The 25,179-nt window shown below is 43.8% G+C and overlaps 1 protein-coding gene across 1 annotated transcript in view; it reads right to left on the bottom strand.

The window, feature by feature from the left end:
* PPP3R1 (protein phosphatase 3 regulatory subunit B, alpha) overlaps positions 1-24,332 on the bottom strand; it is a 51,433-nt gene extending 27,101 nt beyond the window's left edge. The window contains exon 1 of the mRNA XM_040993299.1: positions 23,928-24,332. Coding sequence (XP_040849233.1) covers positions 23,928-23,930 — 3 coding nt within the window. The 5' untranslated portion in view covers positions 23,931-24,332. The remainder of the gene's footprint in view (positions 1-23,927) is intronic.
* Between the last annotated feature and the right edge of the window lie 847 nt (positions 24,333-25,179).

Genomic DNA, 25,179 nt, shown 5'->3' with positions numbered 1-25,179 from the left:
GGCCTGGCATGTATTCCAGTGGCCCTGCTTCTCATGCAGTAATTGAGGATAGCCCAAAACCTTGGGACCATGCATCTGCGTGGGAGACCCAGAAGAGACTCCTGGCTCCTGGCTTTGAATCAGCTCAGCTCAGGTCATTGCAGCCACTTGGGGAGTGAATCATTGGACGGAAGATACTCCTCTCTGATTTTTCTCTCTGTATATCTGACTTTCCAATATAAATGAAATAAAAATAAATGTTTAAAAATAAGATGCTGGTACTGCAGAAAGAGGCTTAGCCTACAACACTATAATGCTGGACAAGCCCTGATAATCAAGTTTACACTAAGCAGGTTGCTAGTCCAAAGTATTAACCAACTCCATATACCCTTACAAAATGACCCTCAGATCTGGCACGTTTAAAAAAGATTTATTTTTATTTGAAAGGCAGATTTACAGAGAGGAGGAGAGGTCTTCCTTCTACTGATTCACTCCCCAATTGCTGCAAGAGTCACAGCAAAGCTGAGCTAATCCAAAGCCACGAGTAAGGCCTCTTCTGGATCTCCCACATGGGTACAGGGTCCCAAGGACTCGGGCCATCCTTCATTGCTTTCCCAGGCTGTAAGCACAGAGCTGGATTAGAAGTAGAGCTGTAGGGGCCCGGAGGTGTGGCCTAGCGGCTAAAAGTCCTCACCTTGAACGCCCCGGGATCCCATACAGGGGCCGGTTCTAATCCCAGCAGCTCCACTTCCCATTCAGCTCCCTGCTTGTGGCCTGGGAAAGCAGTCAAGCACGGCCCAAAGCTTTGGGACCCTGCACCCATGTGGGAGACCTGGAAAAAGTTCCTCACTCCTGGCTCTGGATTGGCACAGCACCGCCATTGCGCTCACTTGGGGAGTGAACCATCAGATGGAAGATCTTCCTCTCTGTCTCTCCTCTCTGTATATCTGCCTTTCCAATAAAAATAACTAAATTAAAAAAAAAAAAAAAGAAGTAGAGCTGTAGGGACATGAACCAGCACCCATATGGAATACTGGTGCCCAAGTGGAGGATTATCCTGGTGAGCCATGGCACCAGCCTCAGAGGGGGCATTTTCAAGATGAACTGAATGGTTACACAGAAATCACAACCACACTCTTCATTGATCACATAGAACAGACCATATTATTCTGGGTCTCCTCAGGAAAAAAAAAATTATTTCCTAAATAATTATACAACCACTGTCACTATGAACAAAGTAAGATGCTATCTTAACTAAGACCAATATTAAAAGCAACGAGACATTTCCACACACTGTATCAACTTCTCATTATGATTACCTTATCGTACCGCAAGACCCATGATATACAAGTCTTCCCACGATTCATTATTTTCAGTGCATGATGCACAGAAAATAATACATATTTCTGAATTACCATTGAAATATCTTTTGCTAACCTTTATTAAGTATACCCCTTTGCTGTGGTTTGAGAAGAATCTTGCTTCCCATCGCCATACAGACACTTACATCCCAACGTCATGGGCTGACGGAGCTGACAGGCTTGAACAACTGTGGCAGCTGAAGCGACTGAACTGCATTAGGTTGCTGGGTCGGAACCCGTGATGAACTCATGATGTCATCATAGGAAGAGAACACAGGGTGGAGGATGAGTGTGCTCCACTTCGTGCTTCCTGGCTCAGCCTGTGCTGCTCTCCGTATGCATCTGACACCTTCATCATCCTCGGATGCCACACTACCTTGGCCACCCACCACTGGACTGCAAATTGCCCAAATGACAAGCCAAAATAAACCTCCTTCTTCCTTAGGAGCTTCTCTCAAGTATTTCAGTTGTGGTAAGGAAAAACTAATACACCACTTTTATTATTTCTTTGCTATAACACTTCCAAACAACTGATAAGTAAACTTCAAACAGAACACCTAAGCAAATGAATCCTCCTCCAATTTAACACAAAATCAGACTCCTATCTTGAAGCACACTCTCAGACTCAGTATCATTGGATTAAAACCAGTAGAAATGGTATGTTATAAAGTACTGAATACCTGTAAGCAACCATAAGTAAACCCAAGAATTAAGAGCAAGAGGTTACTCCCAAAGGTATAATGAATCACATGGCAACTGGAATACAACAAACACCTCACTAAAGCAGAGAATCTTTTTTAAAAAGCAGGAATTTTAAAAGATTTACTTGAAAGAGCTTGTTTTATCCTTGGGCCTGTTGTGGTAGCCTAGTAGCTAAAGTTCTCGCCTTGCATATGTTGGGATCCCATACGGGTACTGGTTTCTGTCCCAGCTGCTCCACTTCCCATCCAGCTCCCTGCTTGTGGCCTGGGAAAGCAGTAGAGGACAGGCAAAAGCCTTGGGACCCTACAACCACGGGGAAGACCCCAAAGATTTCCTGGCTCCAGGCTACTTGTTTGGAATCAGCTCAGCTGAATTCAGCTGTTGTGGCTACTTGGGCAGTGAGCCAGCGATGGAGGATCTTTCTCTCTCATCTCTCCTTCTCTATAAAATCTGACTTTCCAACAAAAGTAAATAAATATTTAAAAACAAAAAGTTTGTTTTATCCATTAGCCCACTTCTCAGATAGCCAGAACAGCAAGAGCAAAATCGGGAGCGAAGCGCTTCACCCAGATCTTCCATGTAGGAGGTGGAGCCCAAGCACCTGAGCCATCTTTCACTGCTGTTCACGTTAGCGGGGAGCAAGATTCCAAGTGGAGCAGCCTAGCTCAGATTCAACCAGGTGCCTATGTGGGATGCCAGCACAGCAGGCAGTAGCTTTACTCGATATACCACAACACCAATCCTTAAAGCAGAGATTGTTTTTTTAAGCACAAATTCACAGGGCTGGTGTTGTGGAGTAATAAGCTGCCATCTGTAAAGTCAGTATCCTACAGGGAAACTGGTTCAAATCCCAACTGCTTCACTTCTAATCTAGCTCCCTGCTAACGTGTCTGGGAAACAACGAAAGATGGCCCAAATCCTTGGGTTCTGTACCCACATGGAAGATCCAAGTAAGAATTCCAGGCTTCTGGCTTCAATCTGCCCCAGCTCCAAGTCACTATGGCCATTTGGGAAGCCAACCATGATTATTCTCTCTCTGTCTCTGTAACTGCTTTCAACTAATTTTAAAAAATCTTCTAGAAAAAAAAAAAGCCTTAGTTCACAAAATGGAATTACTTTTCTCCAAATTAACACTCTTAAAAATCCTGCAGACACCTCCGGATGTATTAATTTAAATTTCAATGACTACTTTTGGTTCAAATTAAACATAAGGTAAATGTCACTTTGTCAAATTTTAAGACTCTAAAGGTAGAAACTAATGGATCTGGGAAGTAATATTTGAAGTTTAACTTTGAATATACATATGGATGCAAAATAGGGAAATTAACATTTACTGGATACAAAAAGGGGGAAATAACACTTATGTGCTGGACACTGTTAGCCTTTACAATATCTCATTTGTCCTCAAAAGAGTTGTCTGGTAAAAATGAGTTATCAAGAAGATTAATTAAGCAGCTTGCATGGGGTCACACAGGTGATGATAGAGTCTAAATTTGAATTCAGGCTAATATAATTCCTGTAGCATTTTTACCAGTAAATCATAAAGCTATAACCTTTCAGTATTATACAAGAGAAGCAATAAATTATCGAAGTCATTTTCTTCTCATCTCAGAACACTTAAATTCAAGTGGCTTATCACTACATGACTCATACTGGCATGGCAGTTTCAAATGTCATTCACATATCTAACACAGTAGTCACAATCAAAGAAACATGGCAGTAAGAGGGTGTGAGACAGGTGGAGACAGCTAAGAGGGAGAGTAAAAGGATGTAAACTACAAAATGCTTTCACATGGAAACTGCGCAACAACCCCTTGTGTGTTACAGTACTAATTTGACACTAAAACTGAAAAGTACACAATTATAAGGTATGGCCTTTTCAACAACTGGGAAAATAGCCTCAGAGCAGAGGAACTCTTGGCATTTGAACAGTTTGGATGATGGTAAAAGATAAAATTGACCTTGACTACAAGAAAAAGCTGAAATATGAAAGTATAGATCAACAAAAATGAAGTTTAAGGCACACCAAAGTTAGATGATGTCAACAAGACCTAAAAAAAGCTACAGGACACACACGTGACAAGTACACTTCAATGTGGATGAAAATCCAGGAAAATGTCAAAGGATGGAAATTAGAAGAGACAAAGGAAATATACAGCCAGATGAAAAGAAATGACCTTGCAAGAAACAGACTAACCCACTAACCAACTAACCAACTATGGGTCAATGAACTATGGCCTCAGGCCAAACCAAGTTTTCTACCTCAAGCTTGAGATTTAACTTATAACACACATCTGTCCATCTAAATTACACAAATTATTTTAGTACATCCACAAGATTCTGCAATCAGCACCTGAATTAAATTCAGAGCATCTTCATCACTCTCAAAAAGTAAACTGTACTCACTGGCAATCCTTCCTCAATTCTTCCTCCCTACACATTTACAAAATCACTAATCGGGTTTCTGGTTCTTCATATTTGCCTATTCTGAATATTACAGATAACATACTTAGCAAAAAGAAAAAGAACCAGTACATTTCTCTCTCCTTTTTTTTTTTTTTTTAAGATATATTTATTTTTATTGGAAAGGCAGATTTACAGAGTGGAGAGACAAAGAGAAGCGTCTTCCATTTGATGGTTCACTCCCCAACAGTGGCCAGAGCTGAGCTGATCCAGAGTCAGGAGCTAGAAGCCAGAAGCCTCCTCTTTCATGCCGGTGTAGGGTCCTAAGGCTTTGAGCCATTCTCTACTGCTTTCCCAGGTGACAAGCAGGGAGCTGGAAGGGAAGTGAAGCATCCAGGATACAAATTGGTGCCCATATGGGATTCTATCACATACAAGACAAGGATTGAGCCATTAGGCTATTGCTCCAAGCCTAGTACATTTCTTCTTATTGTCAAATAATAATACATTATTCAGCCATACCACACTTCAATTATCCAAATATCTGTCAACAGACATATGGACTACTTCCATTTTTTGGCTATGGTATATAATACTTAAGAACATTCATAGGCCTGGTGTAGTGTACTAAGCTAAGCCTCCACCTGCAGTGCCACCAGCACATAAGGACACTGGTTCATGTCCCAGCTGCTCCAGTTACAATCTAACTCCTTCCTTGTGAACTAAGAAGGCAGAGGAACATGGCTCAAGCTCTTGGGCTTTTGTATCCCACTGAGAAGACCTGAAAGAAGCTGCAGGCTCCTTGTTCTGGATTGGCTTAGGAGTGACTGTTAAAGCCACTTAGGGAGTGAATCAGTAGAGGACGACAACCTTTCTCAGTCTCTCCGTCTCGCTGTAACTCTGCTATGCAAATAAAAATAAAATCTTGCAGTTATCAAATTTACATTCCTACCAGAAAGAGTTTCAATTTCTCCACATTTCTGACAATATCTGTCTTTTTGTTATAGCTACCTGAGCAGGTATGAAGCAACACATGATTAGAGCTCTGCTCTGCAATTCCCTAATGACTAATGATGGACAGCATATCTTCACGTACTACTGACACAGATGTGTTCAGAAGTGTCCACTCAATTCTCCTTTATTTTAAATTTGTATTTTATTATCGAGCAGTAAAATTTCTTCATATATTCTAGGTAGAAATCTTACTAGATTTGAAAAAAATCTTATATAATTTGAAAAAAAACTGGTGGGTTATCTTTTCATCTTCTTGTTGCCCTCTTTAGTGTAAATGTTGTGAATTTTGCTCATGTTCAATTTATCTTTTTTCTATTGCTGTCTGAGCTTTTGATGTCATATAAGAAACAATCCGTCACCTGTATTTATAAATTAAGCTTTGCTGGAACACAATCATATGTACTTATGTATTGTGTGCAGGTGCTTCACACTACTGTATCAAGGGCTGAATTGTTACAGCAGACTGTACGGTCTGGAAACCCTTAAATATGGTCTGGCCCTTTGCAGAAAAAATTCCCAATTCACCATCCAAAACAATGCCAACAACTCCAACCCACTCTTAGCCTAAAATGAACAACCTTCATTTACAGGTGAGGCTGTAAGGGAGATGCTATCCTTCAGAAAGGAAGCAGACTCCTGGCTACAGTACATGAGGCAGAGAAAATATTTTGGTGACAAGGCTGGTAACATGAGGCAATTATGCATGCTGATGAGAAAAGATATTAGTCTGGCAAGACCAGAGCCAGATGTGGTTTACTACATAATACACACACATACACACACACATTTTGCTGTAAAATCTATATTAATATCTATAACTCCATGCATAAGCTCTGACCTTTTTATAGAATACCAAATGAATTATTGGTCAGGTTGTTTTCACTATCAGGCCTAGCTGTAAGGTCATCAAGGCACAGGCTACAAGAATTTAAATATCAACCTAAGGAATTTGGTCTTTTTCTAGTATGCAACTTTGATAAAGAATACAATGACACCTAAGGGGGAAAAAAATCAATCCTCAATGAGACTTTAGAAGAAAAAAGTTCTTCCCCAGTGAAAACAGGCACATCAATCAAACGCTGGTATCCGAAACGGTCGTAGCCCTTTTCCAGCATGCGGAGACTTCATGTGCACAAGGCTTCCATTCTGGATGGAACTGATGATCTTTTAAATCAATGCTCTCAATCACTGGTCTAATTTCTTGTTATGTGAAATAATTTATTCCTTATTGTTTAAGACACTTAACTGGGTATCCTTCCCACTTTGATAATCAATTTGTTACTAGACAAAGGGCAGCAAAGAAATTACAATTCATTACAAAATCCAGATCTGCCCAACAATACTACACACTAGTTTGTTAGTAGTTTGGGTCTAGAAAAATTTTAAGCACTTTGTAATTTGTCAACCATCTTAGATACATAAAATAAACTAATTCTGGATACTCTAATATAAGGCTTCCAATTCTATATTCCATGCTTGACCCACCGTACAGTATCTACTTCTCATAAGGTCAAATAAAATTCACTACCAAGAGCAACACAATCAACAACAATCAATTATAGTATACTTCCAAAGTTGTCAGTAACTGACATAACACAACTCCATGGAAACATGACTAGAATGAACAACAGAATGTTCCAACAGGCTGTTACACGTTAAGTTCAAACAGGGCAAGTAGAGTACCAGACCGAATCTAGCACCTTACGATCCCTCTACTGAAGCACTTCCTCTACTGCACTGAATTTTCACCTCTACAAACCACTCAATCTACATCATCCTTTTCAGCTTTCTCCCATCTCTTTACCTGGTGCTATGTAAATGCAGAAGGTGAACATAAATACTTGCTAAATGAAAACCAGAGTTGACTATAACCTCACTTTATCAGTTATTTTTTTCAAGACTGCAGAACAAAAACAAAATGTTAAAATAAATCAGCTTAGGGGCCAGCATGATGGGTTGGCTGATTTGGGCACTGGTTCATGTTCCAGCTGCTTGTCTTTCCATTCAGCTCCCTGCTTGTGGCCTGGAAGAACAGCATGGGATGGCCAATGCCTCCGGACCCTGTCCTGGGTGGGATACCCAGAAGAGGTTCCTGGCTCCTGGTTTTGGGAAGGCTCAGCTTTGGCCATTGAGGCCATTTGGGGAGTGAATTAGCAGGCAGAGAAACTTTGTCTCTCCTTCTCTCTGTAAATCTGATTTTCCAATAAGAAGTTTAGTAAATCTTAAAAAATAAAAAAAAGAAAAAAAACAAGTAGGCCAAGTTGGTTAAAGCAGAGATGGCTAGAAATAAGAGTAAGGGTATTAATGCCATCCAAAAAAAAAAGTTCACATTTCTAACTCTAGAAGATCTAGCATTGACTTTTTTTTTAATTTATTTTTATTTATTTTTTTTATTAGAAAGGAGGATATACAGAGAGGAGAAACAGAGAGGAAGATCTTCCGTCCGATGATTCACTCCCCAAGTGAACACAACGGTCGATGCTATGCTGATCCGAAGCCAGGAGCCTCTTCCGGGTCTCCCGCACGGGTGCAGGGTCCCAAAGCTTTGGGCCGTCCTCGACTGCTTTCCCGGGCCACAGGCAGGGAGCTGGAAGGGAAGTGGGGCTGCCGGGATTAGAACCAGCGCCCATATGGGATCCCAGGCGTGCAAGGTGAGGACCTTAACCACTGCGCCACCGCGCTGGGCCCTAGAATTGACTTTTAAATGAAAGCAATGACAGCTCATTTTTCAGAAGACAAATTTGGTAACAGGAAGAGAGAAACTAGAGGCAAAATGAAGAAAACATTAGTGTAACTACAGAAACAGAGGCAAACATTTGGCATGGTGGTTAAGCCATCTCTTGGAACACCCACATCCCAATTGGGAGTACCTGGGATAGAGTCCTGCCCCCAATCCAGCATTCTTGTTAATGCGCCTCCTGGAAGGCAAAGGTGACAGCTCAAATACTTCAGGGCCTGTCACTCACATGGGAGGCAGCAGACTGAGTCTGGGCTCCTGGCTTCACCTTGTCCCAGCCGCAGCTGTGATAGCTATTTAAGGGAGTGAACCAGTAGATAAATGGAAAATTCATTCTCAAAAATTCTCTCTCTACTATGTCCTGTACTTCTCAAATACATTTAAAAATGTTTTTAAAAAATGATCCATATGAAGAATAGAACTGAAGCAAGCAATGAGAATAAATTGGCTGGTTCAGGAGGCATTTGGGCATTTAATTTTTTTAATGGGGTACCTTGGCATACGGAATATTTCATTCTGATTATTTTTAAATTTTTAAATTTGAAAGGCAGAGTGACAGATCTTTCTTTTGCTAGTTTAATTTCCCAAATGCCTGCAACAATCAGGGCTAGGCCAAGTCAAAGCCAGGAGCTGCAAAGTCCACCCAGATCACTCCTGTGGGGCAGCAGGGAGACAAATACTTAAGTCACCACCTGCTGTTTCCCAGAGTATGTGTGACTAAGGCTAAATCAGAAGCAAAGCAGTCAAAATTTGAATCAGGAACTCCTGGATGTTCCAAAGGCCAACTTAAACACTGTATAACATCCATACTTGGGCTCTTTCAGACGTAGGAAAGCACACATTTACTATATCATGATACATTTCTGACAAAATCTCATATTTTACAAACTTCAAAAAGAAAGTGGCCTAAGGAAAATGGAGTTGATTCCAACCAAAACTTATGCAGCTTTGTAAATAGAGTTCTAACAACAAAAACTCCTAGTACCATAAATATGTTTAATAAATATGATAAAATAGAACTTTGTAAAGGTGTAGATGAAAGTAATACAGTGTGAGGAATATTTGAAGCTAAGTTACAAGAACAAAGAAAACTGCACGAAGATCCAGGGGAATTGTTATAAATGCAGACAAAAGGTGGATGTCTGTCTGTCTCTGCTTTCCAAATTAAAAAAAAAAAAAAAAAAGATTATACCAGGTGTCCAGCTACAAGTGAATGGATGCTGTTTCTGTTAAGAAAACAATAGCAAACAATATAATATAAAAATGATGAAGACAATGTGATTGGACTTATGCTGACTTCCAAGCTTATTAGAAAAATATCCTTATTAGTAGTATCCTGTAAGCAGTTAGATCTACAAATTGGAGAAGAGAATGAGGAAGGTTGAAAATACAAATCATTGATACATAACAGAAAGGGCAATTACTTATTTTTTAAAGAGACAAACAAAAAAAGGGAAAGAGTATGATTCACCCAAATGCTGGCAATGCATGACAAGAGTTAACACAGGCCTTCCACACAGATAGGAACCCAATACTTGGGCCATCACCGCAGCTCTCCCACAATCTACATTGGCTGGAAGATAGAATCAGGAACCTGGTATCAAAACCACATACTCTATTATGGGATATGGGTGTTTTAACCAGCATCTTAACCACTAGGCTAAGCGTCTACCCTCAAAAGATGAAATTTTAAAAATACATAGGAAATTCATATAATCACTCAGCACATTTATTCAACAATTATTCACTGATTCTTATAATGTACAGAGAATCCTATGACAGCAACAAGGGTATATGGGGTACTCCAAAATTTTCTGAAGATCATTCATGTACAAGAAAGGAAGAAGACAGACAAGACACCCACTCTTAGAGAACTCATATAAAATCGTAGAGAGAAGGCAAGCAAACACCTATACAACTAGTTAACTATTTGCTGCAAAGCAGACATTAAAGGTACTAAGAAGCAAGAGAGGGCCTGGTGTTGTGTAGCAAGTAAAGCTACTACCTATGATGCTAGTGTCCCGCGCAGGCTAGGTTTGAGAAACAAAGGAACATGACTGGGCCTGCTGTTGGCCTGAGAGACTCCACCACTTAACTGAGAGACTTCTAAAACACTGCAAATGTGGCATATGGAATCGTTTCTGAAGATGAAACAGGAATGAACAAAGCAAACAACACTGGACAGGTGCCGTAGAGCTCAATGGCTAGAGCACAGAAAGCAACTTGAGATACAGAGGAGGCAGAAGAAGCAAGTAGAGACAGAATCTATGGAGTCTATCAGCTACTTTAAGAATTCTGGTTTTTGTGACAAATAGCATTTTAAAGTGGGAAAGTGATATGATCTTACTTAAATAGCAGCTATCAGCAAAGATGACAAAAATCAAAAGAATTTCAAACCCCAATGACCCAACATCGCAAAGTCAAGAAGAATGCCTTCTCTCTCTCCTTCTTTCAAACAGATCTTTAAAAAAAGAGGGGAAAAAAATGTTGGCCGAGATACTGTGGCACAGCAGTTTGCGCCATACTAGCAATGATACCAACATTTTATGAGGACTGGTTTGAGTATGGAGGCCTCAGCTGCTCCACTTTCTATTTGGCTCCCTGTTGATATGCTTGGGAAGGGTCCTAGACATCCATGTGGGAGATCAGGATGCAGTTCTAACTTCTGGTTTCAGGACGTAGCCTGGACCAGCCCTGGCTGTTGCAGTCACTTGAAGAGTGAATTAGCGGATGAAGGATCTATCTCTTCCTCTTTCAAATAAACAAGAAAACTTAAAAGAAAAGGAAGGCGGGGCAGAGATGAAGACACAAACACATTTATAGAGTATCTGCTAGATTTCCAAACATATTACTACAATTCTATGTGCTGTTATTCCACCTTACACATGCACTAAATAAGGTCTAGATCACATTGCTAACAAATGGCAGAGCCAGAAAACAAAATCAGATCCTTCCCATCCCCATCTCATACTAGTAATTAAAGTCTGTGTGCTAAAGCTCAGCTTCCACGAAAATAATCAATGCATCATTTTCTACAAATTTATCTTTTACTAGAAGTGCAGATTTACAGAGAGAAGGAGAGAAATAAAGATCTTTCATCTGCTGGTTCATTCCCCCAAAAGACTACTACAATCACCAGAACTGAGCCGATCAGGAGTCGGGAGCCTAAGCAGTCACCTAGTCTTCCAGTCTCCCACACTGGTGCAGGGTCCCAAGGCTTTGGGTCATCCTTCACTGCTTTCCCAGGCCACAAGTAAAGTGGACACAAGTTGTCACCCATATGGGATTCTGGCATTTGAAGATGGAGAATTAGCCAATTGATCAATCATGCTAGGACCACATCATTTTTTGTTTTTATTTTTTCAAGATATATTTATTTTTATTGGAAAGGCAGATTTACAGAGAGAAGAAGAAACAGAAAGATCTTCCATCCACTGGTTCACTCCCCAAGTGACTACAACAACTGAAAATGAGTCGATTCAACACTGGAAGCCAGAAGCCTCCTCTGGGTCTCCCACATGGGTGCAGGGTCCCAAGGCTTTGGGTCATCCTCCACTGCTTTCCCAGGCCATAAGCAGGGAGCTGGATGGGAAATGCAGCAGCCTGGACACAAACCAGCACCCATTTGGAATCCTGGTGCATGCAAAATGAGGATTCAGCCACTGAGCCATTGCACCAGACCCTCCATCATCATTCTTGATCAGCATTTTCTAACAGGAACTTTTGCATTGTTCGAAGTGCTCTTTATCTGAAATAACATAGGTCTCTCATGTTCGAATGCCTCCCCAAAACTCATGCCAATACTTAACTGTTCTTGAAACAGTATCAAGAGTTAGAACCTTTAGGAGGTAAACAGGTCCCAAAGACTCTGTCCTCATAAACAGATTAATATCATAATTATGGGCATGGAATTGTTACCACAGTGAGTTTGTTATGAAAATGAGGTTGGAGGCTGGCACTGTGATGTAGCAGGTTAATCCATCACCAAATGCCACATGGGTGCTGGCTGAAATTCCAGATGTTCCCCTTCCAATTCAGCTCCCATTTGGTGTGCCTAAGAAAGCAGTGGAGCATGCCTCCAAGGTTTAGAATTCTAGCACCCATATGGTAAACTCAAAGGAAGCACCTATTCCCTGGTTCCTGCCTGGCCCCTAGCCTTTGTGATTATTTGGGAAGTGAATAAGCAGATGGGGGGGGGAGAGGTTCTAACATTGCCTTTCCAACAAATAAAATCTTTTTTAATTAATTTATTTGTTTATTTATTTATTTTTAAAAGTGAGTTTGGGCCAGTTTCATAACATGACACAAAATCTGTTGTTGGGGCCATGCTTTTATAGACTCCAGAATTATGAGAAATAAATCTTTCTCTTGCGACACAATCTGTGATTTTGTTATAGTAGCAGCAAACAGACTCAGAATGTTATTATCAAAAGTAATGTTATACTGCTATAATACTTGAAAATACGAGGGCAGCTTTGGAGCTGAGTAATGGACAGAGGCCAGAAGAAACAGAAAGGACTACCAAAAAAAGCCTGCTTTTGTGAACTGAGATTTTTGTTTTTCTTTTTATTTAATTATTTTTCTTGGAAAGTTAGATATACAGAGAGAAGGAGAGACAGAGAGAAAGATCGATCTACTGATTCACTCCCCAAGTGGCGAAAACAGTCGGAGCTGAGCTGATCAGAAGCCAGGAGCCAGGAACTTCTTCTGGAAAGATGGTCTCCCATGTGGGTGCAGGGTCCCAAGCTTTTGGGCCATCCTCAACTACTTTCCCAGGTCACAAGCAGAGAGCTGGAGGGGAAGTGGGGCCACCAGGATTAGAATCAGAGCACATATAGGATCCCGGAGCGTGCAAGGTGGGGACCTTTTTACAGACTGTTACACTTCATCCTATTGCACCTAGGTTTTAAAATGCAAGCAAATTCCAATTTACAAATAAAATTAAGTATTCTACATTGTTTACAAGAGACCTAGCCTTCTCAATCCCAACTGAGCCATATATGAGCTATATGGGGGTGTGGACGAGCCGTGGTTGGGCTGGCTGGGCTGAAACATCCTACAGCAAGAACCAGAATGGGTTGAAGGCCAATTAGGAAAGGCCACTGTTCCTGCTAGGACAGGAGGCGAACTGGCACATGGACCCACTGGTTTGCATGAAAGCTGGTACTTGGAGGGGTTCTGATGGAGGAGCCCAGGCGACTCCTCTGGCAGGACACAGACCCTGCAGCTCAGCGCAAGAAACATGGAAGGAAACAGCCAAGAGGTCATGGAAAGTGTCCCACTGGCAAGCATTTGGCATGGGTAGAGGGCAGACCAGGCTGAATCTGTTCACGTCACCCACTGGTAAATCCGAACGCCAGAACAGAGTGTGGATCGAACCAGGTTCGGTCGCAACAAAATCAGTACACAACACGGAATGCCAAGGTGGGGTTGCCTGAACCGGATGTGACCGCAGCACCCAACCAGCACATGAGAGAATCAGGAAGGGAGGGGACAGAGCTGGCAGGGGAATAAAGGGTGGTTCCCTAGCTGAACAGCTACTCCCACTAGGGAGCGTGAGCTGGGAAGGGGGTAGACCAGACCAGGTAGGGCCACAGCACCTGTACACCTCATGTAGACCAGATCAGGGGAAAACCAGGCTGGACTGATTATTCCTACTGGTGCAATCTAGTTAGCGTGGGTGAGGGTTGTTGGGGCTTGGCCACAGCATCGGCTGGCGGAGGCTGGCACTGGGGGCTAGTTATGTTGAGCTGAACCACAGGGCCACCTGGAGAGGGCATAATCGGGGAGTGGGAGTGACCTGGGAGGGAAATAGTGGGTTCCTCCCTCTTGGGTTACCACCCCCCACGGGAAGGCACGAGAACTAAGACAGGGGCTGGGATGGCTACACAGAGAGGCACCCAACAACATCCGTGAAGGCTAGATAGTTGAGCTGGTTAGATGGACTTAGTTTACAATACCCATTGACATGTATGAGAGCAGAAGGGAATGTGGGACAGACTGGACTAGTCTGCCATACATACTGGCAAACCAGGGTAGGGGGTGTGCCTGGTTGGGGTTATTGTGGGTCGCTCCGACTAGGCTGCAGCTCCCACTGGTTTATGTGAGGACTGAGTATGTGCAGGGCAGAACCAGACTGGACTGCAACACCCATTGGTTCCAGTAGAAGACATGGATGGAAACAGAACCAACCCAGCAACTGCAACTACCAGCTGATGGGGCGATGGACTGTGCTGGGTCCTGTGCTTGCTAGAACGTGCAATCTGGACTGGAAATACCTCAAAATTTCTTTGGGGATCTCCCCAGTCAAGATGCCAGACTCAGAGCCCTAACCAAGAAAAGACAGAACAAGTAATTCCAACCTCAGCTGTTTGTCAGCAGCAAAATACAGGGCAAATGGAGACTCCATGAGGGACTGTGTCAATCAGTGGATCCTTCAAGGACCTCATCATGCTTGGAGTGGTGAGATTGGTAGCGATTCATGAATGGTGAACTATCGAAACCACTTGAGCAAGTATCTCAGAGCATGCCCCACATGCGGGACTTGGGGTGGGTGGGAAACTGGATGGGGCTTTTTACCCCAATTAACTAAGTAAAGATTGTCAAAATTAAAAAAAAAAAAAAAAGAGAGAGACCTAGCCTAAGCATTGGTCTACTTAACACTACAGTAAAGTCACTGTGACAATCCCATGTGACAAAATGTTTTTCATGATTATCAACTGGACAACCAATTATGATACTCACAAGAGCAAAACTAAGCTAAACTCTCTAATAAAGGAAAATTTAGGATCTGACTTGCTGAATTATCACTGTTCAATTTTAAAGGATTTCCTATAGAATGTTTTGAATGTTTTAAATGTTTGTGGTACAGACTATAAAAACCAAAGACACACCCAGAAACAATATATTAGTCACAGTACTTATCAAAATTTTGTCCCTGTGCCAGACGTATACATTAGCTGTAATTATACTGGCAATTCAGAATAGAGGAGTATAAAGAGAAAATATTCAGAAAGCAAGAGAAGTGATGAGATCTCCTGGAGAAAAGGCCAATTTATTTAACTGAAGAAAAATTTTAGTTCAGCAAGCTTGAAATAAAGTACAGATGCCCTATCTGCTCTACTTCAGAAGTCATTTTCTCCTTTTAACTAATTATCTGTATAATTAATACTTAATGATGTTTAAGATATCAAGTGGAGGGACTAGCATTATGATATAGCAAGTTAAGCTGTTGCCTGCAATGCCCCACTTACAATGCAAGTCCCTACTAATGTGTCTAGGGAAACAGCAGAAGACGGTTCCAGACCACAGCCCTTGCCACCTATGTGAGAGACTGGGCAAGTTCCCGACACCAGCTTGGCCCAGCCCTGACCACTGCAGCCATCTGGGGAATAAGAATCAGCAGATGAAAGATCTAACTCTGGGTTCCAAATAAATAATTCTTAAAAAAAAATTTTTTCTTACATAATGTAGGGACTATCTTTTATAACCAATCACTAGTTTGGGTAATACCTTGTTAATTCTGTTTTTTTGTAAGAAGTCAGTTTCTAATTCTCACAGAGCAATATTCCTATCTAAAACTTCCATTTCTTTCAAGTCACCAAACATTTATTTCCAGATTTAATCAATGGTCTGCACTGGAGTCCAAACAAGTCAGATCATTAGCAACTTAACAGCCCAAACTCTATTATGACCTAAGTGCTTTCATCTTTATCTTCTTCCCTGTCCTGTTTGAGGAATGGCCGAAGTTCTTCCTTTTGTTCAAAGACAGTCATATCCCCTCCTGCCTCCCTTGTTACATCAAACAGCCAACAGTTCCATCCTTTCCCTTTGAAAAGGTTCAAAAGACAGTCTTCCTACTTCCCAGCTTACTGCTTTATCTCAAAAGCAAATCCTTCCTAAAACCTTAATTCTCCAGCTTTTATCTTCTATTCAGTTTTCATGAGAAGTCTTTACTCAATGCCTGACAACCCACATGTTATCCTATTCAATACACGATGGCCTCCTTGGTCACCATTACTACTGTCTAAGTCATCAGAAATCTCATGATACCTCCTCCGAGACACACTTTTTAAGTGTTTCTTTGTCTCTGCAGTATTCACTGCAGGCTTCCTCTTAATAAATCATTGTAATCTCTTATCATTGAGCTTATTTCCCAACTATCTGGCCACTTATTTTGAGACAATCATCACAGGCTCAATTTCTATCTGCCTCTTAACACACAGTGTTCTTAACGAGTTCACACTCTTGGTTTTTCTTCACCTTTTATGTAGGACCTCATGCTTTTTCAGATGTACATACAATGCTGAAAAGTTTTAATGCAAACCCAGCCCTCTACTATTTTTATTTATCTTAAGAGGCATAAAAACAGAGAAAAGGAGAGAAGTAGCCCGCCTCCCCTCATCTGCTGATTCACTTCCCAAATGCCTGGAACTGCCAGGATTTGGCGGGAACTCAATCTAGATCTCCTACATGGAACCTCTCTCTTACCAGGCAGGAACCTGGTCACTTCAATCATTACTACTCTCTTCTCAGGTCCACATTAGGTCTCTTTTGTGAGTGCTATATGACCAATTACCTGTTGGTCATAACTACCTAAGTGGCTAATGACTTAAAATATTTTTTTAAAAAAAGGCCCATTGCGATGGCCTAGTGTCTAAGGTCCTTGCCTTGCATGACCAAGATCCCATATGGGCACCGATTCTAATCCCGACAGCTCCACTTCCCATCCAGCTCTCTGCTTGTGACCTGGAAAAGCAGTTGAGGACAGCCCAAAGGCTTGGGATCCTGTACCTGCATGGGACATCCTCTTTCTAGAAGAGTCTCCTGTTTTCTGGCTTCAGATCAGTGCAGCTCTGGCCATTGCAGCCACTTGGGGAGTGAACCAATAGACAGAAGATCTTCCTCTCTACGTATCTGACTTTTAAGTGAATCTTAAAAACAAATGTATTTGAAAGGCGAAACAATGAAGGAAGAAGGGAGATGGGGGGGGAGATGGTTCAGTCCTTCAAATATTTCCAACAGCTCGCGCTGGGCCAGATCAAAGCTGAGAGTCTAGAACATGCAGGTCTGACATGGGTAGCAGGGACCCAAGTAATCTGGACATCACCTGTTGCCTTCCAGTGTGTGCATTAGCAGGAAGGTAAACCAGAAGTGAAGCTGGAACTCAATCAGGCATTCCAATACAGGATGCAGGTATCTCAAGCACTGCCTTAATCTGCTGTACCAAAGTCCACAACTACTTTTTTGTTGTACAACTACTTTAAATTCAATATACCGAGAACAGAAATCTCATCACTTTCCAAAATCCCCTTATACTATTTTTCCTAGAAGAATATGCATTTCTACCAAGTTCCTACATTATGCTGACATTGCTCAGTATAGGAACCACTACTCAAACCTTTGTGCTTCCTTTTTTCAGTCCTTTAAGATCCTTTCTACTTATTTCCTGGGCCTCAGTATTTTTACAAATTAGCATTGTTAACATTTCACATCACACTAGTATACTGAACTTAAAATCCTACAATATATTGGGCCTGGCGGCATGGCCTATCGGCTAAAGTCCTCGCCTTGAATGCGCTGGGAGTTCTAATCCTGGCAGCTCCACTTCCCATCAGCTCCCTGCTTGTGGCCTGGGAAAGCAGTCGAGGACAGCCCAAAGCCTTGGGACCCTGCACCTGTGTGGGAGACCTGGAGGAAGTTCCTGGATCCTGGCTTTGGATCGGCACAGCACTGGCTGTTGCGCTCACTTGGTGAGCGAATCATCAGACGGAAGATCTTCCTCTCTGTCTCTTCTCCTCTCTATATATCTTTCCAATAAATAAATAAATCTTAAAAAAGAAAAAATCCTGCAATATAACATTCCAGGGATTAAGCTGAAACAAAACAAGAACTATAACAACTGAATATTTTTCCCAACCTTACCCAAGAGCATGTTGAATGGATAGCATTATCTTCTACCCAGCCTCTAAAGTCATAAACAAAACCCCACCATGTAACAGGCACCAAGTCCTCTCTTCTACTTTGTCTCCTATCTGGTCCCTTCTTTCAAGCTTGTTATTATATTTCAGTTTTTATTTCTTTTCTTTTTCTTTTTTAAAAGTATCAAGAGAGTTCTTCCACTGCTGGTTTACCCCCCAATTGCCCACATGGTATGAGCCAAGCAGAAGCCAGGAACACCATCTGGATCTCCCACACATGTGACAGGCCCAAGGACTTGAGCAGTCTTCTTCCACCGCCTTTCCAGGTACATTAGCGAGCAGCTGGAACTCGAACTGGCACTCTGGATACAGGATGCGCTTAACATGAAATGCTGCAACACTAGCCTCTCCAGGCCTTAATTTTTCACATGAATTATTCTCTATTTCTCAACCAACCCCACGTGTACATTCATCTATTCACCTACATGGTCAGAACGATCTCTTTTTAAAAGCCAATTAGATGTCATTCTGCTTAAAAACAGCTTTCTGAGGTGGATTCTTCAGTTAAGATGCTCTCACCCTATAGCGGTGATCCTGGGTTCTATACCTGGCTCTGACTCTCCAGTTTCCTGCTAATGCAGACCCCTGAAGGCAGCAATGAAGTAACTGAGTTTCTGCCCCTTATTTTGAGATGCGACCCGAGCTGCCAGCTCAGATTTAGCTGGCACAGTCCAAGACACTGAGAACACTTGGGGATGTGTCAGCAGATGAAGGAGGGTACACTGTTTCTATGCTTCTGAAATAAATAAATATTTAAGAAAAAAAACAGCTTCTAACTGTTTTAAGGGATTTTTAACTCCTTCTTATATTATACAAACCCCTCTATGACAGCCTTAATGTATCTGATGCTCTCTCCTAACCTCCTACCAACTTTGATGAATTCTCAAAAAACCCACTCTAAGTTGAAAATATCTTTTCAAGAAGATTTATGTATTTGAAAGGCAGAGTGACAGATACAGAGAGATTTTCCACTCACTAGACTACTTTCCAAATAGCCACAACACACCCAGGAATTCCATCCAGGTCTCCCACGTGGGTGGCAGGAGCCCATAAACTTTGGCTATTTTCTGCTACCTTCTCAGGTGTTTTAGCAGGAAGCTGGATGCAAAGCAGAGCAGCTGGGTGGGACCCAAACCACCATTCTGAATATGGGGTGTCACCATGGCAAGTGATAGTTTAACCACTGTTCCACAATGCCAGTCTTTTCAGCTTAAAATATCATTAGGTGCAAAATATATATATGTATACATATATATGTACACACACATATTGTTACATTTTTAATATACCAAATCAACCAAATACCAGGGCTAGCTTAGCTTAGCCTATTTTAAATGTGGTTCAGAACACCTACATTAGCCTATAGTAAGGCAAAAAGCACCTAACACAAAATTTATCTTATAGTAAATGTATTTAATTTACTGAATGTTGTAGACAAAGTGAAAACAGAAATGGCTGTATAGGCCATTATAAAGGTCCTCGCCATTACTGCTAACAAACAGCAAATGCACACTGGGATGGTTTCTAGTGATTGCCTATCATCTCTGTAAAATTAAAATATCCTAGATTAAACCACCCTGAGACAGGGACTGCCTGTACTTTAGTTCTTAAGGCTGGCTTGTACAGCTTAATCATAAGCTCTCCATGCAGAGTGCTTCTCACCACTGCTTAAATACTTACCCTTTTAAGATTCAGCTCAGGCACCCTATCTCCTAGGAAGCTTTCTCCATGTGACTTTCATCCCAAGTCTGGATTAAGTCTCTTCCTACCATGTGCTCCCACAGCACCCCATGTTTAGTTTAACAGCACATACCAAACTGCATAATCACTATGTTGTTTACCCTACTTGATTAAGTTTCTTTGCAATATTAAGTTTCTTGTACAGTTAGTACTAGGAATATTAACAGACACTTAACTAAAGTCTAAATAAACCTATTTCTTGCTATTTTCAAAACAACAGCTCCAGAAAAGGAGTTAAAATTTAAAAAAAAAAAAAAAGCTCCCCAAATTTAGCATACATCCTAACTAACTTCCAGGAAGACCTATATAGTCTGCTTGGCCCATCTCCAGGTCTGGATTCAGCTGGTCCAGGACAGAGTCCAGCTAGGCTCCAGGTGATGCTGAAACACCAAGCGTTGAGACCAATGAAGCAATTATACACGCTCTACTTTCAACACTTAAAGTGTTCTAGATAGCTCCAACTCTGCCTGCTGAGATTCTAAAAATCTTTTTAGAGCCAGCTCAGTGGTCATCTCCTTCATAATTAAAATAAAAACCAAAACCTTTTTCTAATCCATGAGAAATGTATACTGCTCCTTTCCTAATTTCCATCTAAGTTTCTACATACTGTCCATGAAATTCATCACATAATAACTTATTTCAGTTATTGCATTCGTCTTACATTCTTTGCAAAACTGAAAGCTAAAAACCTGCCTTAATTCTTTCAGCATCTTCCTGATACAGCAGCAAACATGACACCTGGTGAACAGCACACAAAATCTGTGGGCATCTAAGTAGCCCTGCTGCTTACGTCAGCCCCGGGGCTTCACCTGGCCCAAACACTTCACAGTGGATGGTGAATTCCCAATCCTTCCAGCTTTGTCCCTCTCACTGCTCACTGACCCTTAGCCACCCTCATTTTCTCATCCATTATGCTACACAATGAGTAGAGAAATCTCATTGTTCAGGTGAAGTTTCATTATACTGGACAACAAACAGGTTGCTTTGTCTTAAAAAAAAAATCTACCCTTTCTTGACACAGAATGAACTAGATTGCATTGTATACAACTCCGAATGGAATTTAGATAAATATCAATTTGTTTTAAATTCTAGTCACAGATCATGCAGATGCCGACAACTTTACCAAAATGGTAAAATGCAAACACACTAAAATGCAATTCATGAAATTTTAGGTTGACCTAAAAAACAAAATCACCTATATACCATAATCTAACACCCAGAACAAAAAGGCATATTTATCTAGTCCAACAAAAACCTGGTCAGGGGAAAATTCTTCTGAGCTCAGCTCTCCTAAATTCTTATACACACACACATATAATCTTCATCTGGATGCTCAACAGTTTGAAACTCAAGTTGGGGAAATCTCAAGAAAGGAGATTTTAACACAGAGAACATGAGGATTATGACTTCAAGGTAACAACTATTGAAATACCTCTCAAAAACATGCTGGAGGAACTTGATTAGTCTTAGCTTTCACTTTACTTAGAACTAATCAGTATTATTAATAAGTTAATATTACAAAGTCTGTTGACAAAAAATGGTAGCATGTTCATAACACTGAATTAACATAGGTTTTCCAAAAAGAGTGAAAATTTTCAAAACTGTCTGCTTAATTAACTAGAAAAATTAACCAGATCTTCCCAATGCCTAACTTGACTACTCAGTAACCTAAATGGCAAATTTAGCTATAGATATGGTCTTAATATTTTCAAACTAAAACAGGCTTGAAGTTGAGAAGCCACTGTCTCTACGAATTATACAGGTTCTGAAATGGTACTGGAAGGAAAAGAGCAAGCCAAGAAAGAAAATCAGAAAACTGGAAGGAGAAACACAATAGCCTGGAGAAACATTATCTTGTATATCTTACAATACTTTTTAAAATATAGAAACAAGGCCCAGCGCCAAAGCCTAGTGGCTAAAGTCCTTGCTTTGCATGCCAGGGATCCCATATGGGCACTGGTTCTAATCCCTGCTGCTCCACTTCCCCATCCAGCTCCCTGTCTGTGGTCTGGGCAGGCAGTCGAGGATGCTGCTAGGCTTTAGCACCCTGCACCCGCATGGGAGAGACCCAGAAGAGGTTCCTGGCTCCCAGCTTCGGATCAGCTCGGCTCTGGCCGTTGCAGCCACTTGGGGAGTGAGCCAGAGGATCTTTCCCTCTTACCTCCGTTTCTCTGTATATCTGCCTTTCCAATAAAAATAAACAAAATCTTTGAAAAAATGAAAACAGTGAATATACAAAAGGTAAGAAATTTGCAAGCAAAAAGAATTCCCCAAATACAGTCTGCTGCTCAAAAATAAGAAACGGTGTATATCTTAAGCAGAGAAAAAACTATCTGAAGCGAGGTCATTTTGCTATATAAGATATAAACAAATGACTGGACCATGGTTTCTCAAAATCTGTCATCAATAAAAACACTGACAGTAACCAAAGACCTTCTAGATCTTGATGTGAAAGTAACACATGTGCATTAAATTATATTAAAAAACTACAGTGAAAGAAAATAGTCCCTAACTTCCAGGAGCATGCCAACAAGAAGATTTTACTGCAAATGCCTCTGCCCTTTCTAAAGCGCTGTCTGTAACATGGGAAAGCCTGCATGTTGTGACTTTGTAGACTGAAGTTGTGTCTAAAGTTGGTAGAGACCTCCTCTACACACCAAATCCGTGAACCTTTCACACTGTGTACTTAACCTGCACTCTCACTACGTCCAGAGCTGACCTATTTATTCTAATATCAAATTTTTTCGTCATGGCCACCAAATTAATTTTCAGTTGCAATGCACAGAATTTCTCTATTCATCATAACCCGCCGTTGTATTTTGAAATATTTAAGTCCTGTCTATATGGTGGCACATCACACAATTAAAAATTGCAAGAAACCGCGTCCAGCTGTCTAAAAATCTTCAGACAACTGTCCAAAAACTTGCAGAGCAAAGTGCAACCACCGAATCACACGTCCGGATATTTGATACTCGGGGACCAGCACTGCGAGTTCTCTCTCCCACAGATGCAACTCTCGATTACAAAAAGGAACCGCCACGGGCTGCCCGGGAGCAAGAGCCCCGGCGAGGCAGCCGGCGCAAAGGGCGTCGCGGATCTCCAGGCCACCGCGACCGAGGCGGGAGACACACCCCTAGCGTCGGTCTGAAACACTACAGCAGTGAATTCCACCTAGGGATTAATACGAGGTAAGGAAAGACACATCTACATCGCCATGATTCAAAAACAAGCACACAGGACCGCAACAAAAGAGGACGAAAAGCCCTGGGCAGCATCCCAAGGCCAGCATCGCCACCGCTCCGGCCGCGTTTCCAGGCACACACCTTGGCTCTTTCCGGCTCGCCCGTGCAGGGGGAGCAGCAGGCCACCGACAGAACACCACCCCCCCGCCCCGCGGCTGTTTGCAGCCGCGAAATAAACACCACCGGGGAGCCGGGGGAAGCGAGGGGCAGGACTCCTGCCAAGCCTCGCGGCTCCAAAATGGGGAATGAGTGGGAGCAGGAGCAGCTCGGCAAAGTGGGTCTTACATAAAGCGCCATTTGCCACATATTATTATTTCCACCCGCTCTCGGAACACCCTCCAACTTGCCAAGAAGAGTAAGTCTGGGGGCGCGAGGGGGAGCTCCACGGGGAGCAGGGTCGGGCGGAGGGAACGTGGGCTGCTGGAGGCCCCGGGGCGGGGGCGGCGGGGGTCGGGGCTCGGGAGACTCCCGGCGGGCGCGGCCGGGGGGCGTGCGCAGGGGCCCCGGGGGGCTCCCCGGTGCAGCACCGCCAGCCAGGACGCCGTCCTGTCACGCAGCCGGCCCCTTCGCCTTCCACCGGCCGCCAACGCACCCCCCGGCCGCCGCAGCGGGCTTGCCTGCACCCGCCGCAGCACCGGGTCTCTGGAATTTTCCAGCTGGGAGAGGGGGGCAGCGGGCACAGGGGGCGTCAGGGCTAGCCTCCCCCCACCCCGGTCCCCCGGCCCCCCGATCCCCCGATCCCGTCCGCGGCGGGAAGCCAAGGTCTCACCATTTTGCTCGGCGGGTCGGCGGCTCGCTCTCAGGAGAAGGAGTGTCGGCGATCGGACGGGCTCCCGCAGGAAGCGGCGGCGGCGGCGGCCCTCGGGACGCCCGCGGGGAGGGGGTGCGCGTGGGGGAGGGGAGGCGGCGCCGCGGGGCCCGCGCCGGCCGGGTGACTGGGCACGCGAGGGGAGTGGACAGGGCCGGGGTGGGGAGAAGCAAAATTCAGGTCGAGATTGAGAGCGAGCGCGGGAGGAGACGAGGCGAGAAGCAGGCAGGCAAGCAGAAAAGGACGGGGGAAGAGGGGGACCCAGAGGGCCAGGCGGCTCGGGGACTGCAGCCTCGCGCTCGCGCCGGAGCCGTGACGGACTCACTGCAGTGGCTCGCGCTGACCCGCAACCTCAAGGCTCGAGAAAAAAAAAAAAAAAAAAAAAGGGGAGGGCGCGGGAGAGGGAGGGGAGAGCGGAGCGCAGCGGCGCGCGGGGCGGAGGGCGGGGGCGCGCGCGGGGCCGGCGGCGGGGCGGGGCTTCCGCGAGCGCCGCACATCCGGGAACCCTCCGGGCGGCCGCCGCGCCGCTCTGGCGACTGCTGGTTGGGGAATGCCGGGCGCGCGGCGTCCCCCTCCTGCCTCCTCCGTTGGCCGCCCCTTTGCGTGCGTGCGGGGCGGGGCGCGGGGCGGGCGAGAGGGGAGTGGGGCGGTGCGCACGTCGGTGACGTCGCGTGGCGAGGCCCTTCCTGTCACGTGGCTGACTGGAGGCGGCCGGCGAGGAAGGCTGGGCAGGGAGGGAAGGAGGAAATGCGCGGGTGCCCCGATAGGGCGGAAGCGCCCCGGGGCTCCCGCACAGCCTGCCAAGGGGGCCCTCGGCCCAGAAAGGAGAGGTGGGGTGGAGAAGGAGGAGCAGAGGAACTAAAGGCCTATAGATATGGGAGCCACCGAGACCCCGCCCTCCCCTCTCCCCACGAAGGGGCGAAAGCCAGGCTCTGCGAGTAGAATGACAGGTATCTTTGCGAGCGGGCGTGGACCCTCACAGAGCCGCCCTCGCGCCCCAGAACTGTTGCCACCCGGGGCGGCGACCCCGGGCCTACTGTGTACCAAAGAAGACAGCCGGCAGCAACCCTCTCCCCGCCCCCAACCTTCCCAGCCAGCTGGTACCCCACAGGCTACCCCTGCTGCCACTTTTGATTTTAACAAAATACGCCAAGAGACGTTGCCCACGCAGCCCTGTAAAAGGACCGTGGCCGCTCTGGTGGCAGTTACCTCC

This window comes from Ochotona curzoniae, unplaced genomic scaffold (assembly GCF_017591425.1).
Source record: "Ochotona curzoniae isolate NIBS_2020 unplaced genomic scaffold, NIBS_Ocur_1.0 contig_883, whole genome shotgun sequence".
Lineage (NCBI taxonomy): Eukaryota > Metazoa > Chordata > Mammalia > Lagomorpha > Ochotonidae > Ochotona > Ochotona curzoniae.
The sequence above is the reverse complement of the archived record's forward strand: the minus strand, read 5'-3'. Positions and strand labels throughout refer to the sequence as shown.